General features: G+C 54.6%; 3 protein-coding genes across 3 annotated transcripts; 1 reads left to right on the forward strand and 2 right to left on the reverse strand.

The window, feature by feature from the left end:
- Positions 1 to 1,691: 1,691 nt before the first annotated feature.
- Positions 1,692 to 6,730, reverse strand: LOC136663558 (uncharacterized). Its single transcript, XM_066640325.1, has 4 exons — positions 6,645 to 6,730; positions 2,422 to 2,568; positions 2,185 to 2,335; positions 1,692 to 2,073 (listed from the first exon to the last, which is right to left on the reverse strand). The coding sequence occupies exons 1-4, from the start codon at positions 6,665 to 6,667 to the stop codon at positions 1,744 to 1,746; spliced, it is 651 nt and encodes a 216-aa protein (XP_066496422.1). The 5' UTR covers positions 6,668 to 6,730; the 3' UTR covers positions 1,692 to 1,743.
- Positions 6,290 to 13,187, reverse strand: LOC136663884 (adenylate cyclase type 9-like). The gene is made up of 3 exons (XM_066640848.1): positions 13,047 to 13,187; positions 12,673 to 12,779; positions 6,290 to 7,847 (listed from the first exon to the last, which is right to left on the reverse strand). The coding sequence occupies exons 1-3, from the start codon at positions 13,185 to 13,187 to the stop codon at positions 6,722 to 6,724; spliced, it is 1,374 nt and encodes a 457-aa protein (XP_066496945.1). The 3' UTR covers positions 6,290 to 6,721.
- On the forward strand, positions 10,106 to 10,874 carry LOC136663596 (GATOR1 complex protein NPRL3-like). Its single transcript, XM_066640402.1, has 2 exons — positions 10,106 to 10,284; positions 10,679 to 10,874. The coding sequence occupies exons 1-2, from the start codon at positions 10,106 to 10,108 to the stop codon at positions 10,842 to 10,844; spliced, it is 345 nt and encodes a 114-aa protein (XP_066496499.1). The 3' UTR covers positions 10,845 to 10,874.
- Positions 13,188 to 15,848: the final 2,661 nt, after the last annotated feature.

Genomic DNA, 15,848 nt, shown 5'->3' on the forward strand with positions numbered 1-15,848 from the left:
TCTTGCCTTTCAGATATACTTTTAAAATTAATGGCTGCTGCTTGGGGGCTGGGGAGACCCTTTTTCTGGTGGGAGGAAACATGGAAAGCATTTGAGCTAAAGAGAACCAAGAACTTGAGTTTGGCTAGAGAGATGTTCTTTTCCCTCTCACATAATACCAGAACCAGGGGACAGCCACTGAAATTGAGTGTTGGGAGAGTTAGGACAGACAATAGAAAATATTCCTTTACCCAGTGTGTAATTAGTCTGTGGAACCCCTTGCCACAGGAAGTGGCGATGGCAACTGAGATGCCTTTAAGAGGGGATTGGACAAATTTCTGGAGGATAGTCCATCACAGGTTGCGAGTCATGATAGGTATGTGCAAGGTCCTGATTTTAGAAATAGGCTACCTCAATGCCAGATGCAGGAGAGGACACCAGGATGCAGGTTGTGTCTTGCTGTCTTTTGTGCTCTCTGAAGCATTTGGTGGGCCACTGTGAGATACAGGAAGCTGAACTAGATGGGAGTTTGGCCTGATTCAGCAGGGCTCTTCTCATGTAGGACATAAGCTCAATCAGGAGCCCAGGTCTACCCAAGCAGGTAGACCTGGCCTCCAAGTCCAGGTGGGAGCCCAGATTCAGGTCTGCCTGCCCAGCAAATGTCCACAGAAGTGATAAGCTCAAGTGGGAGCCCAGGTCTACCCAGCTGGTTCTTGCCTTTGGTTCTGATCCAAATTGAGAGCCCAGGTCTACCTGCCTGGTTGTCTTGAGCTCTGAAGGTAGTGCTCATGGCCCAAATACAGACACGGATCCACGCCTAGATCCACGCCTGGTTCTAAGGAGATTCAACTCAGAAAGCTGGGAGGATTCAGCTCATCCAGGTAGATTCAATACATTCAAATCCTCCTTACTTTGCTTTTTAAAAGTAATGAATATCATATAAAAACTAGTGTTCCGATAGCATTACTGTATTTGACTAGCATATCTTTCCTCTTGCTTTTATGTAAAGTAAATAAATTTTATTTTAATATGTATCAATGCATCAGCAACATGTCATCAATACATATTATATAGGTGCCAGAAAGGAGTTAAATAGGCTATACAGGTGTTAGATAGGTGTTATATAGGCGCTATATAGGCATTAAATAGGTGCTAGATAGGTATTACATAGGTGCTGTTTAGCTGTCAGATAGGTACTAGATAGGTGTTAAATAGGCACCAGATAGGCATTATATAGGTGTTAGATAGGTGCGATATATGTGCTATATAGGTGCTAGATAGGTGATGCATAGGTGCTAGATAGGCATTATATAGGTCAATATAGGTGTTAGATAGGTATTAGATGCTATATAGGTGTTGCATAGGCACTAGATAGGCATCACATAGGTGTTAGGTGCTATATAGATAGGTGCTAAATAGGTGTTAAATAGGTTAGGTGCTATATAGGTGTTGCTTAGGAACTAGATAGGCATATAGGTGTTAGGTGCTATATAGGTGTTCGATAGGTGCTAGATAGGCACTAGATAGGTGTCAAATCGACACTTTCAATACAAGTAAATACTACCTCCATCACAGTGATGTTTTACTTTTACAGCGTTGCAAGCCTGTATATTGCACTGGTGTGTAAATGAAAGGCCACGTTGCATGTTATTTCTGTGTAGGCAATACATTTTCCATGGCATGCAGAGAAGCATTTATTCTATGCAAATTATTGTCACATTGCTTTACAGCCAATGAATGCATTCTTCCAAAAGAAACCCCACCTTATTTTCTTTCCATGAAATTAGGGGGAGTTTCAGGTATTGGGTGTTTCTCCAGACTTATCCCTTCATAGATCCCTGACATCACTGCCCCCCTTGCAGACATAGTCGCCCCCACACCACTAGGATCCTGGCTGGAGGAAGGCCCCCCATTCCAGCCCCCCTCGCCCCACAGAGCCATTTTCCAGGCAGCACCTTCCAGGGCGAAGGGGATCCAGCGGTCCCGGTCAGGCAGCAGGAGGCCCGGGAACCGGTCCTGCGAGCGGAGCACCTCCGGCTGGACGGGGCCCCCCTGGGGGCGGCCGGACTCCCCAGCACGCCCGAGACGCTCTTTCTGCGGGGAAAGAGGAGGAGGAGGGGCGTCAGGGCCGGAGCTGGACTCGAGGGGGCGCGGCTCCGGGCCTGGGTCTCCCCCGCCCCCGCCCCCCGCAGGAGGGCGACTCACCCCGAAGTCGTCCGCCTGCAAGTCGCGGAGCCCCGCGGTGATGTCGTCCAGGTCGTACACGCCAAGAGTCAGCGCGGCCCTCATCCTCTGGTCCTCGCGCTCGATCTCGGACTTACAGTAAGCCGTTAATGCGGAGAAGGTCTTCAGGAGCCTGGAGAGCAAGAGGAGTTGGGGGTGGGGGGGGTGGGGTCCCCCCCCGCTAGAGGGCCCCCGGGATGGGCAGGCGGGGAGACTCACCTCATGAAGGACTCCTCTACCTCCGTGGCTACTTCCATGGCTCCCAGTCGACGGTCAGCGGCTTCTTGGCTGTCCCGGGACTCCGGTGCCGTCGGAAAACGAGCTGCGCTTATATAGGAGCGGCTCCTGCCCTGCCCCGCCTGCCGCCTGGGGGACGGGAGAGCCCGGGCAGCAGAGGTGGGACGCCGCAGGGGGGGGGTGCCTGCCCGTGGGCCACGTCCAGGGCACGCCTCTGCCCGCCTGGAAGGGGCTGCCCCACAGCGCAGTACTGCAGGCACTCAAGCGCAGCATCTGGCAGGCACCTCCTGTACCTGACTGGGGCCGTCTGGGCGGCGGGGGAGGGGCGCAGAAGGCTCTCCCTTCCGGGTCCCCTCCCTCTGGCAGGGTCTACCTGGAGCCCTGAAGAGGAGTCAGTGGTGCCTGTAGGTGGGGGTGGGTGGACTGTCAGCCTGGGAGGGGGTGGGGAACGGGTGTCTCAAGCACCACCTCCCACAGCCAGCAGGGGGGTCTGGGGGCCAGGGCCAAAGTCAGCAGCACAGGGGCCTCTGCACTGCCAAGCTGGTGCTGGCTGAAGCCCAGGTCAGGTGGAGCCCCACAAGGCCTTCCGGTTCTCAGGCTCTGAGCAAGTGAACCTGCCCTGCTGGTTCTCCTTTCAGCAGCTTAAGAACAGTCCCACAGGATCAGGCCATAGGCCCATCTAGTCCAGCTTCCTGTATCTCACAGCGGCCCACCAAATGCCCCAGGGAGCACACCAGATAACAAGAGACCTACAAGGCTTCCTGGGAATTGTAGTTAAGAACATAAGAACAGCCCCACTGGATCAGGCCATAGGCCCATCTAGTCCAGCTTCCTGTATCTCACAGCAGCCCACCAAATGCCCCAGGGAGCACACCAGATAACAAGAGACCTCATCCTGGTGCCCTCCCTTGCATCTGGCATTCTGACATAACCCATTTCTAAAATCAGGAGGTTGTGCATACACATCATGGCTTGTACCCTGTAATGGATTTTTCCTCCAGAAATTTGTCCAATCCCCTTTTAAAGGTGTCTAGGCTAGATGCCATCACCACATCCTGTGGCAAGGAGTTCCACAGACCGACTGCACGCTGAGTAAAGAAATATTTTCTTTTGTCTGTCCTAACCCGCCCAACACTCAATTTGAGTGGATGTCCCCTGATTCTGGTGTTATGTTAGAGTGTAAAGAGCATCTCTCTATCCACTCTGTCCATCCCCTGCATAATTTTGTATGTCTCAATCATGTCCCCCCTCAGGCGTCTCTTTTCTAGGCTGAAGAGGCCCAAACGCCGTAGCCTTTCCTCATAAGGAAGGTGCCCCAGCCCAGTAATCATCTTAGTCGCTCTCTTTTGCACCTTTTCCATTTCCACTATGTCTTTTTTGAGATGCGGCGACCAGAACTGGACACAATACTCCAGGTGTGGTCTTACCATCGATTTGTACAACGCCATTATAATATTAGCCATTTTGTTCTCAATACCCTTCCAAATGATCCCAAGCATAGAATTGACCTTCTTCACTGCCGCCGCACATTGGGTCGACACTTTCATCGACCTGTCCACCACCACCCCAAGATCTGATCTGTCACAGACAGCTCAGAACCCATCAGCCTATATGTGAAGTTTTGATTTTTTGCCCCAGTGTGCATGACTTTACACTTACTGACATTGAAGTGCATCTGCCATTTTGCTGCCCATTCTGCCAGTCTGGAGAGATCCACTTTGCTATGACTCCACCACTCCTTCCATTCAGAGCCCCGAACAGGTTCCTGACGCCCCCTCTGCAGCAAGCCCTCCATAACAGCACCAGCTGGTCCTGCTCAACCTCCCTGCAGGTAGCACTTGAGGCACAAGAAACAGCCTTGTTTCCAACCAGGTGTCCCCAGCAGCTTTTTCCTCATCCAAAATGCTGGAGGGCATTGAAGTTGCAGGCCCCCCCCCCCCCAAAAAAAAAGCTACACAACACAAGCTCCATTTCACTTCATGAGCTCCATTTCACTTGTGCGTGCACAGGCTTTTCAGTTGCCGCCTGTTTTGCAGTCTCAGGGGAAAGCAACATGGGCAGGCTCTGGACGTGGTGAGCCTCGCACCACATGCAAGCAGGCTCCCAGTCCTGTCCCGGGGAAGGCCACTGCCCAAAAGTCAGCCAACCGAAGGTGCAAAGACGGTGCTGTGCACCACCTGACAGTGTCTCCCCCCCACCCCCACTGGCTTTTTGGCTGGAAAGCCAGCAGTTGGCAGCGGTGCCAGGCCATGCTTGAAGAGCACCGTGTCTGGGTCCTGAGGAAGCAACAGCAGCCAGAGCAGAAGCCAGACATCTGAGCGCCATCTCAGCCAAGAGCAAGTACACCATGTCACAGTGCTGGAGCTAGTTCCAGATGTGCTTCGGCTTACTGCCCAGCAAAGGCTGGTGCTGGGGACAGAAAGAAGGCTGTGACTGTTTGAGAAGCGTGCTATGGCATCCTTCAACAGGAAACAGGAAGGGTAGCAGACCAGACTGGAACCAAAGACTACATGGGAAAAGTGAGCGGCCTCCCACCATCACCCCAGCACATCTGTAGTGCACTAGGAATCCTGCTCCAAAGTAACATCTGCTGCTCAGTTTGGTGGTGATGAAGCTGAGGCAGGGGGAGGCCTCCAGCCAAGGCCCTTTTACCACTTCACACCTAAGCCAAAAAGGGGTTCACGTTCCAACTCAGGATGATGAGCAGGGCAACCTCCGAACAGAAGCTACAAGCCTGTGAGGGGTTCTGGTTACCCAGCTGGCCCCAAAGGTTGGAAGATACAACAAGAGAAAAGCAGTCTTCTCAGTGGAGCGATGAAAACTGTACAGGAGATGGTGCAGGATGAAGAGCAGGGGCGCTCTCCCTCCCTTACTCCAATCCAAGTACAGATGTCCCCATCCCCATATCTGCAGGGGTATGTTCCAGCCCCACCCCCAAGGACACAGAAACCAGGGACAAAAGAGGACCCAGGAAGTACTATGATCTGCCCCTGCCACACCCATTACCTTCCACTTTCTTTAATGGGCCTGTTTTTTGCCTTTCCAGCCACTGCAAGAGCAACATGACAAGCAGGCAGGCAACCTGCACACTCGGGAGATTAAGCAAAGGTCAACCAGAAGCAGGATTGTCCTGCTTCCTGTTCATGTTCTGACTGTGCCCCCCTAGCTGCCTGCCTGCCTGTTCATGGCCCTGAAGCCTGAGTCCTGCCACTGAGAAAAAAACACACACAGTAAAAACAAAATATGCAACCAAACACTGCAAGGGGCAGGCTTCTGGGCTTGGGGGTTTTCGCTGGCTCTACTGAGGGAAAGACTTTGCTGAGACACACACTTGGACGGGCTTTTGGAATTCAGCAAACCAATGCAGAAAAGCCAGTTCCATCCAAAAGCTCACTCCTGGTGGAAGCCAAGAGTAGAAGACCCGAGGCGAGGATGGGCTATGCTTTCACTGCAGGAACAGTCTAGTCCTGCTGGCGCCGGATCCTACGCAGCAATGGGGCTTACCCGGCAAACGCCGAGTCACACACCCTAGAACAAACCATGGCACTTGAGAACAATCATGGTACTCAGGTTGGGAGCCTGTCTGTTGCTTGGCACCATCGCTGAACTGCTTGATCCTCCCTCCCCCAGCCTGCACATCTGCCATTTTCCTCATTGTCCTGCCTAAGGCAATCTCCTCTTGCTTACTCTTCATGTCAGTTGCAGAAGGCAGGGAACACGTGCATTTGTCTGTTTACATACAAAAAGTTTAACATTATATATATATATATATATATATATATATATATATATATATATATATATATATATATATATATAATAATAATAATAATAATAATATATTCCCCCCCCAAGCTGCAATAGCCAAAACAGAAACATAAAAGTAGTGTTGGTGAGAAACACAAATGATATAACCACGGCTGGCTTGTCCTTTGTATGTGTTCAGATTCCCACCCTGTGGCTTGATTTTGTGCCTCTCTACCTAAGACAGGGAGTCCAGCAGAGTCTACCGGAAGGCACTTGATGTCTCCTCTCGGCTGAAAGACTGCTGCCAAGGGGAGCTGGGAGTGGGGAGGGAGCAAAAGCCCCACATAGCTGTGATCCACTCAGAGACCCTTTGCCAGGAGAATTGGCTGCAACATGGCCAGGCCGTTTCCTGCCCCTCCCTCAGCAGGAGCGCCCGTCTTCCTGTAGGCAGCTCTTACCAGGCTTCTCTCCAGGCCATCATACGCTCCTCGAGTTGTTCAGCTCATTAGCATCCTCAGACCCCTCTTCCTCACAGTCATTTTTCTCCCCAGCCTTGCCAAACTGGCGCCGCTCCTCTGACCTGGCCGGCTCCTTTGGCACTGTCTGGAAACATGGCAGCCCATCCTTGAGCTCCACAGTGTGGCCCGAGGTGTGGGGCACTGTCCACAATCTGCACCGAAGAAGGCACCAGGCCAGCTAGCTCATCTGTGGGAGACCGCCCAATGCTGCCATCCACTTGAACACGGATGTCTGGAGATATGGACAACTGGTGGTGGGGAACTACCCCGCTGTCCATGCACTTGGAGTAAAGGTAGGTCTTCATCTGACCCTTGCCCTTCACGTTGACCGTCCCCCTGTAGTCAAAGTCATATCCCATCTTGTGAAGGATGCGGTAGCTCTCCTCACTCACCTGGATGCGGCACTCCACCCCTGTGGTGTCCATTCTGCTGGCGATGTTCACAGTGTCGCCCCAGATGTCATACAGGAGCTTGGTGGTGCCAATGATGCCAGCGGTCAGGGGGCCATGGTTGAAGCCCACCCTCAGCCGGAAGTTGAACCACAGCATGTTGCTGTTGAAGTCGTCCACCACCCGCATCATTTCTTTGGCAAACTCAAAGAGGGCCTGCAAGTGGCCATGTGGGCTGTTGCCGTCCCGGCACTGGGAGGTGTTCAGCCCCGAGGCAGCCATGTACGTGGCCCCAACGGTCTTGATCTTCTCAATACTGCTGTAGTCTGGCTTGCTTAGCAGCTCGTCAAAGTCCCCAATCAGCTCGTTCAGGACCCGGTAACACTCCTTGCCGCCCTCGTAATTCTCCTCGTAGAACTCGCTAAAGTTGACAATGCTAGCAAAGATCACCCCACCACTGTCATGGTTCTTGGAGTAGCTCTGGGAAACCTTCAGCTGCTCTGCCACGTGATAGGGAATGATGTTCCGCAGCAGCCAGTCCGCCTGGTCCTGCATGCTCTGGATTTTGGTGCGGTGGAGGTCAGCTTCCACATCTCCATGGTAATGGAGGCGGAAACTGACTTCAAACTCCCGATTGAGGAACCAAACCAAAAGGAGCAGAAGGAAGACACCCAGAATCACTTCATGGCCAATCAAGTCTGCTGGCCTTCTGAAGCCATCAGACGCTGTCCTGTTGCACAGATTCTCCGTGAAGCTGGAGGAAAACCAGAGAAAGAAAAGATGCAGGACGCTGTCAATAAAAATGGCATTTCTAAGAAAGTATTTCACATCCTTCCTGTACCCTGCAGGCTAACAGCACCGTATGTGCCTGCAGTCACAGAGGACTGGGCACCCAGCACAGATTTTCACATCCTGAGTCAAGCCCCTTGTGGCCACAAAGTGGATGTGGACAGAGTCTCTTTAGGTCTCAGAAGCCAGAGAGCAGCTTTGGAGATCTGGATGTGTTTTTGGCCTTGGAGCCCTGACTGGCAGGTCCCTTGAAAAAATAGTCGCCCCCCCTCTAGAATCCTGGCTACGGGCCTGTGTTGCAGCCTCTCAGCAAATGGCCACTTCCTTGTTGGCAGTGCCTGCATTCCTGCCCCCCCCCCCCTCGTGCACTTCTCCTGTCCAGCTGCAGGGCATGATTAGCAGAGCAAGGGGCTGCTTTTAACGGGGGGGGGGTTTGTCGGGCAAGGAGCAGTTGGGCCCAGGCCGAAAAGGGGGCTGCAGCTGCTGCACATTTAAACTGGGAGGCACATATTCTTTAAGGAGGGACTGAATCACCAAAATGGAAACTGCCTGTCACCTCTTTCGCTTCAGGCTGTGTGAACATCTGGGGTGTGTGTGTAAGACTTTTCTTGGCTGTGTTGAGATGCTGAGTGAAACTTGTTCTGCAGAAGGGGCCTCCAGCCTTGTTTATTGGAGTCCCAGAAGTCCTAGTCATCCTCCCCCCCCTGGTCTTTTCTCCCCACCCTCTTCAATGGAACACAAGCAAGCAGAGAAACCCAGGACTTCCCCTGGGAAGGATTCCAAGGCTTCCAAGCCAGGCAGAAGTCAGAGGCCGCTGCTTTTCAGTGAGACTCTCAAGTCTGATCTCCCAGTTCTTGCCAGGCCTGCTGCGAGACAGCTGGCTGCACCCCCCACATCAGCCTCCTTTAAGGGTTAACTCTGCTACGCCTTGTTTCACGGCTCCAAGAACTGCATCTGTTGGGCCTCTGCTCTGAGCCAGGAGAGACTGCAAACAGACCTCGAGGCGTAACTCTTGAGAGGGACCAGGATAGAAAGCCCTGCTCTTTCCAGAAGGAAATTCCTTCCGCAGGGGACCGTGAATGCCCCCCTGCTGGGTCACAGAAGATCATCGGGTGCAAGCCCCCTGGCCCCGCCTGGAAAGAGCAGGTGCTGCTGGGGGTGGAGGGCTATGGGCTCCAAGGCATCTCGCTCCACAGGTCCAAGCAAGCAGGGAGAGGCTGGCCAGCTCCTCTGCAGCCCTGGCTGGGAAGCCAACAGGCATCACTGATTTCCCTTGCTGCACAGGATGCAGCCCCTCCCTCCCTCCCTGCAGGACCTGTCAGCAGCCAGAGAAGGTCAACCCAATAGCCCTCCAGCTGTTGCAGTGGTTCTTGGCTGGCCTGAAGGGACCTGGCACTTGGTCTGGGAGTAGATGATGGCGCCACCTTGTGGCTGCGTTGGCAGCCTGCCTCCTACGCTGAAACCCACCACCTTACCTCCCAAGGGTCATTCCAGAGGGTCTTGAGAACAGCTGTGCACCAGGAAGCTGTTCTTCCTTTCTGCCCACGCAAAAATGGGACTGTGTGGGTCCCTAAGAAGAGGACTCCAGTAGAAAAAGGCACTTCCTTCAGGAACCTCTGGACAGAACCAACTGCCCCAAGGGAGAGGGCTTGCTCTCCGCTTCTCCAGAAAGCTTCCTCTGAATGAACATCACAGGAGCTGGCCCAAGAGGGCCCTCTAGTCCCTGCTAATTGGGTAAGAGGCACTTTTTCAAGTGGGTGCTCCTTTTCTTAGCAGGGGGAGAGTAACTGGCCCACCTCACCCCAGCAGTGTCTGTTCTAGTGGCTGTCTGCTGGTATTCCTTGGCATCTTTTTAGATTGTGAGCCCTTTTGGGACAGGGAGCCATTTAGTTATTGGATTTTTCTCTGTAAACCGCTTTGTGAACTTTGAGTTGAAAAGCGGTATATAAATACTGTTATTAATAATAATAATAATAATAATAATAATAGTAGTAGTAGTAGTAGTAGTCCTCCAAGGTGTCCTCCCCTCCTGCCACAGGTCCCCTCCCACCAGGCTAGATGACAAGCAAGTCAGAGCATGGGTGGGGCAAAGCTGGCCATGATAGGAAAGCCTCACTTCTGCAGCCTTTGCTGGTCTGAGGATGGGGAGTGCCACATTTCAGGGGGCATCAGGGACCCAGGGAACCATTATAATTTTTCACATTTTTATGCAGCAGCGATGACATGACCCTCACCAGCCCCAGCATGGACAACTCCAGCGCAGAGCTGCTTCCCGGGGGAGACTCTCCCGTCAACAAGCGCAAGATGGAGAATCTGCTGACCAGCCTCTCAGAGCACGAGCGGGAAGCAATCCTCAGTGTCCCAGCCGCCCAGAACCCAGAAGATCTGCGCATGTTTGCCAGGTAACCAGAGAAGGGCAAGATACGGGGAGCCCTTTCTCTTCAAGGGCTTGTGTATGTCCAGCACTTGCCAGCCTCCGATCTACTCCAGCCATCCTCAGTCTTGGTTCTGCCTGCTCCCAACTTCCCTCGTCCAACCCCCTCGCTGTGAAGGGTGCCGGACAAGGAGGATCTGAGGGTAGCCCCAGAAGGTGAGGGGTGGTGTGTGACTGATGGGTTCGCACCTGATGGGTTGCTGCCAGGGGGCAGAGGTGCTCCCATGTAGAGGAGCCACATCCTGGAGCTGCGTTTCTGCCTCTTCTGCAGCCCCTCCCTCCCCGCAGAGGGACCTATGAGCTCCCCACCACCCAAGGCGCACTGCCGCTGGAGCTGAGGCTCTTACTCTCCTGCCCTGCAGGCTGCTGCACTACTTCCGGGGCCGCCACCACCTGGAGGAGATCATGTACAATGAGAATGTGCGCCGCTCCTACCTGCTGATGCTCTTTGACAAGTTCCGCAGTGTGCTGGTGGTGACCAGCCACGAGGACCCCGTCATCTCCATCTTCCAGTCCCTCCAGAAGTGAGGAGCCTTGCCTGCTGCCCCAGGACCTGTGGACAGGAGGAGCCTCTGCTTCCTCTCCTGAAGACTGGAGGAGGGCCTGGGAGGAGCACTCAGGCAGAGGAGAGAGGGAGGGCATTCTGGCCCAGAATGTGGCCCAGAGCAAGTGCTATTCCTGGGGCTACCCATGGGGTGATCCTGCAGCCACCTACTCAGGGCCGGGCCCCCCTCCCTGACACACAATTAAAACATCTCATGTTGGAAAAGGCGGGGTCTCTCTCTGGGCCAGGAAACTAATTGACAGGGGTGGCTCCGCCCCCCAAGTGTTAGTTGCCTGAAAGGCAGGCAGCAGAGCTTGTCAGCTGCAACCCTGTCTACAACACCAGGGCAGTGGTGGCAGCCTTACTGCAGGTGAGCGGTGGGTGGCAGCAGTGGGCAGGTGGCAGCAGTGGAGAAGGGGCACTCTCAGTGGCGGAGCCAGAGGGGAGGGTGGTGTTTTAAGTGCCGAAAGGCTCCAAAACATGCCGCGTAAGCTGCCTGTCCCCCACGCTCTCGGAGCACGTCTGGGGGTGAAAGCAATACGGAGGAGACACCTCCACGTTGCTTTTGCTCTTCCGAACAGCTTCGCTACTGGGCACTCTCACGGGCAGGGCAGAGAAGCCTCCCTCCTACGGCATTGCCCTATCCCTCCTCCAGTCTGGCCCAGCAGCAGGCCCTGTTCTAGGATGTGGATGCGCAAGTGGAGCCCTGGCCCTTATGCTCAGTGGGGCTGCAGCACCCCTCAGCTTCCAGCCAGCACAGCCGGATCCCAGGAGGAAAGGGTCTCCTTCCTTGGCTGGCTGGCACTGTGAACAGCAGGCCCTGTGTGACGGTGCCTACCCGCCTCTTCTTTGGGAACAGTCATCCACCCCCCACTCCCAAAGCAAGACAGGTTCCAGGATTCACCTTCAACTATCCGTTTAATGCAGGACAACCAAACACTGCTGTATTTTATTATTATTATTATTATTTTAAGACAAAATGTGAACAGTTCCAGTCGACTTCCCTTCCATCAGCCGCAGTCTCCGTTTGGCACCAGCGCCCAGCCTGGTGCGGCCCCCTCAGCTACCGTGTTCATCTCCCAGGCCTGAGGTAGCCAGCTCTGCTCTTTTGTTGGCGACACTCACGCACTTGTTGCCCCGGATGTAGAAGCGCAAAGGCTTCTGGGCCCACTCACCACTGATGCCGATGCGGGTCGTACAGACAAGTGCCTCCTCGGCTGGCAGCTCTGGGCCACGCTCCAGCCACATGGCCAGCTGACTAGCCAGGTCCTGCTGGTCAAAGCTCTTGTCGACGGCCAGGGCCTGGCAGAGCTTGGAGGGCCCGTTGCACAGCTGCCAGTCCTTGGGGGGTCGGGCCGGGCCTTTGCGCTGAGCGAGGCGCAGCTGCCTCATGGCATCCAGGCCTTGCAGAGGCTCCAGGGAGCGCAGCAGGACGGCAGCACCCTCCCCTGCCAAAAGGGAGAGGCAGCATCAGTGGCTGTGCCACTGGAACAGACACCTTCAGCAGACAAGCCCCCACCCAGTGGCGTAGCTGGAGTGGGTGCAAAGTGCTACGTTTTGCAGGGAGCCTCATCATGGAGTGCAAGCGGCCCCTCCCCTTCAGAGCCTTTCTGGGCAGGGCTCCAAAGGGGGGGAGGAGAGGCCCCTTACACTCTGCAGTGATGCTTCCTACAAAACATAGTGCTTTGCACCCCCTCTAGCTACGCCACCGCCCCTTCGCCATGTTGCCGGAAAGAGGAGGCAGCAGCACTCCAGGTGAAGGGGTGGGCAGTGGTCCTGAAGTCCTGGCCTGGGGCCCCATCCTTCACTCACCCTGGCTGGAGATGTTCATGCAGAAATAGATGCCGTAGATCTGGTACACGTACAGAGTGCCGGGCGCCATGAACATAGCTGTGTTCCTCGCAGTCTGCCGTCCGCCGCTGGAGTGGGAAGCGGCGTCATCCCCTCCCAGGTAGGCCTCCGTTTCCACGATGCGCCCCCGAAGCTCCGTCCCGTCCGGGAGCCGCCGGACCAGGACCTGTTCGGCGGATCAAAGCAGGGAAGTGCCTCGCCAGACCTCTCCGCCCAGGAGTGCCCAGCGCCCCTGCCCAGACCAGGTGTGTCCAGCGCGCCTGCCCGGCTCCGAGCGCCCACCTGGCCAGCGGAGAGCGCCAGGGCTCCGAGCCAGGTAACCTCCTGCCGGTTACCTGTCCCAGGAGGGCCTTGGCCAGGGCGACGCAGGGCTGCTGGAAGAACTCCGCTCCCAGGCGCGGCGAGAGGCTGGCGGGCTTGCAGCCCTCGGGTGGACCTGCCTGGACCAGGGGGCGCGCCCGCCGCTCCCCCGCCATGGCTGCTTCCGCGCCTCCCCTTCGGGGCGGGGATCGCGCCTCCCAGCCGGCCCTGCGCGCTCGGAGCAAGGTCTGCGATGACTGATTGGCGAGGAGTAGCAGCGCCTGCCCGCCCGCCTTCGCCCCTCCACCCAATGGCAGCCTGGATGCTCCGCTGTTTGCCTGCGGTCTGCTTCTGCTGCCGATCTCGCCCTGTATGGCGTCCTCGGGTTGCTTTTGATGCTTTGCACATCAGCTCCGGCCGCCTCCGCTCCGCAGGGCAAGAAGACCCAAGGCAAGGTTTCTGGACCCAGCGTGTGATTAGTCTGTGGAACTGCTCGCCACTGGAAGTGCGAACGGCATCTCGCCTCGATGCCTTTAAGAGGGGATTGGACTAATCCCTGCAGGAAAAGTCCATCATGGCTTACAAGTCGTGTGCAAGTCCCTGATTTTAGACGTGGGCTACCCCAGACTGCCAGATGTAAGGGAGGGCAGCAGGATGCAAGTCTCTTGATGTTTTGTGTGCTCCTCAGGCAGCTGGTGGGCCGCTGTGAGATACAGGAAGCTGGACTAGATGGGCCTGTGGCCTGATCCAGTGGGGCTCTTCTTATGTTAATCTCCTGGATCCAGGGTGACCAGGTACAAGGACAGAGTGGCTCCACCTTTAACCCTTTAAGAGGGAATTTTAAAGACCTTTCAAGAGGGAATTTTAGCAGGTGTAGCTCAACATGGAAAGGTTTTTAAAGCCGCATCTGCCCCAAGTCCCTCTTCTATACAAGGGTTCAAGGTAGAGCCACTCTGTCCGCCATTGTATCTGGTCACCCTGCCCGGGATCCATGTGCATGGCTTTTGCCTGGCAGTTCAGGGTCACATCCTGTTGCCACTTCCTTGCATCTGGCATTCTGAGGTAGCCTAATTCTAAAATCAGGAGGTTGCACACACCCATCAGGGCTTGTAACCTGTACTGGACTTGACTTCTAGAACTCTGTCCAACCCCATTTTAAAGGCATCTAGGTCAGATGCCATCACCACATCCTGTGGCAGGGAGTTCCACAGACTAATTACACGCTGGGTAAAGACCCCTTAACAAAGGCCACATCACTCAAGAGCAGCATGCGTGGGATGTTCCAGCAGGGCCATAGCTAGGGGGGCCAGGGGGGCTTTGCCCTCCCCCCCAGCATTTTTTCCAAACCTGTCCTCTTTATCCAATCTGGAGTCAGTTGGGGGTGATCTGAAGCCCTTTTTGCCACATTTTGCTTCTGACATATAAAATTATGCAAGGTGCTTCTGGCAGGGATTGGGGAGGAGAGAGAGAGTGCATGTGTGCAGCGTGAGTAGAACAGGGTCCTGGGGGGGCTCCTTGGAAGATATGACCTCTGGTCACCCTGCCCCATCCAGAGCACATGGGCTGGTCAAGAGCAGCTACAAGAAGGTTGGGAGAGATTTCTCCTTGTACTGGCTGGGGGAAGGGAGGGTGCTAGTTCTTCTACTGTGGAACATGCTAATTACTGTAATGGTACTGCTGTGGGGAGGGGGCAGGGAGAAATGTTTCTGTTTGGAGAAATCATGGGGGCAGGTCCTTGCCTTTCAGATATACTTTTAAAATTAATGGCTGCTGCTTGGGGGCTGGGGAGACACTTTTTCTGGTGGGAGGAAATATGGAAAGCATTTGAGCTAAAGAGAACCAAGAACTTGAGTGTGGGAAAGGTTCTATGCAGGGGCGGATCCAGGGGAGGCCATGGGTGCAGACCCCCCCAACTGTCCTGCCAGCAGGGAAGGGCGCCCGCCAGGATGGAGAGCAAAATCAGGTGTCAGGGGAACTCCCACTGGGCGGCTGTCAAGGAGATTGGCTGGAATGGGAACCCAGGTCTACCCATCCAGTAAATAGCCACAGAGGCCTGAGGGGGAACATGACTGAGACATAAAATTATGCAAGGGATTGCTAGAGAGATGTTCTTTTCCCTCTCACATAACACCAGAACCAGGGGACAGCCACTGAAATTGAGTGTTGGGAGAGTTAGGACAGACAAAAGAAAATATTTCTTTACCCAGTGTGTAATTAGTCTGTGGAACTCCTTGCCACAGGAAGTGGCGATGGCAACTGAGATGCCTTTAAGAGGGGATTGGACAAATTTCTGGAGGATAGTCCATCACAGGTTGCGAGTCATGATAGGTATGTGCAAGGTCCTGATTTTAGAAATAGGCTACCTCAATGCCAGATGCAGGAGAGGACACCAGGATGCAGGTTGTGTCTTGCTGTCTTTTGTGCTCCCTGAAGCATTTGGTGGGCTGCTGTGAGATACAGGAAGCTGGACAAGATGGGCGTTTGGCCTGATTCAGCAGGGCTCGTCTCATGTTCTTATGTAGGACATAAGCTCAATCAGGAGCCCAGGTCTACCCAAGCAGGTAGACCTGGCCTCCAAGTCCAGGTGGGAGCCCAGATTCAGGTCTGCCTGCTCAGCAAATGTCCACAGAAGCGATAAGCTCAAGTGGGAGTCCAGGTCTACCCAGCTGGTAGACGTGGGCTCCAAGTTGAGAGCCCAGGTCTACCTGCGTGGTTGACCTGGGCTCTGAAGGTAGTGCTCATGGCCCAAATACAGACATGGATCCACGCCTGGATCCACGCCTGGATCCACGTTCTAAGGAGATTCAACTCAGAAAGCTGGGAGGATTCAGCTCATC

Source organism: Tiliqua scincoides, chromosome 13, assembly GCF_035046505.1.
Source record: "Tiliqua scincoides isolate rTilSci1 chromosome 13, rTilSci1.hap2, whole genome shotgun sequence".
NCBI classification, from domain to species: domain Eukaryota; kingdom Metazoa; phylum Chordata; class Lepidosauria; order Squamata; family Scincidae; genus Tiliqua; species Tiliqua scincoides.

What these genes read in the sequence shown, in the direction of transcription:
- LOC136663558 (XM_066640325.1), bottom strand. Translation starts at nt 6,667, where the DNA reads ATGATGGCCTGGAGAGAAGCCTG. An exon ending in GTAGAGGAGTCCTTCATGAG is followed by an intron (nt 2,336 to 2,421) that starts GTGAGTCTCCCC and finishes CTTGCTCTCCAG; the next exon opens with GCTCCTGAAGACCTTCTCCG. An exon ending in TGCAGGCGGACGACTTCGGG is followed by an intron (nt 2,074 to 2,184) that starts GTGAGTCGCCCT and finishes CTTTCCCCGCAG; the next exon opens with AAAGAGCGTCTCGGGCGTGC.
- LOC136663596 (XM_066640402.1), top strand. Translation starts at nt 10,106, where the DNA reads ATGACCCTCACCAGCCCCAGCATGGACAACTCCAGCGCAGAGCTGCTT. An exon ending in GATCTGCGCATGTTTGCCAG is followed by an intron (nt 10,285 to 10,678) that starts GTAACCAGAGAA and finishes CCTGCCCTGCAG; the next exon opens with GCTGCTGCACTACTTCCGGG.
- LOC136663884 (XM_066640848.1), bottom strand. Translation starts at nt 13,187, where the DNA reads ATGGCGGGGGAGCGGCGGGCGCGCCCCCTGGTCCAGGCAGGTCCACCC. An exon ending in CCAAGGCCCTCCTGGGACAG is followed by an intron (nt 12,780 to 13,046) that starts GTAACCGGCAGG and finishes TTCCCACTCCAG; the next exon opens with CGGCGGACGGCAGACTGCGA. An exon ending in CATGAACATCTCCAGCCAGG is followed by an intron (nt 7,848 to 12,672) that starts GTGAGTGAAGGA and finishes GTTTTCCTCCAG; the next exon opens with CTTCACGGAGAATCTGTGCA.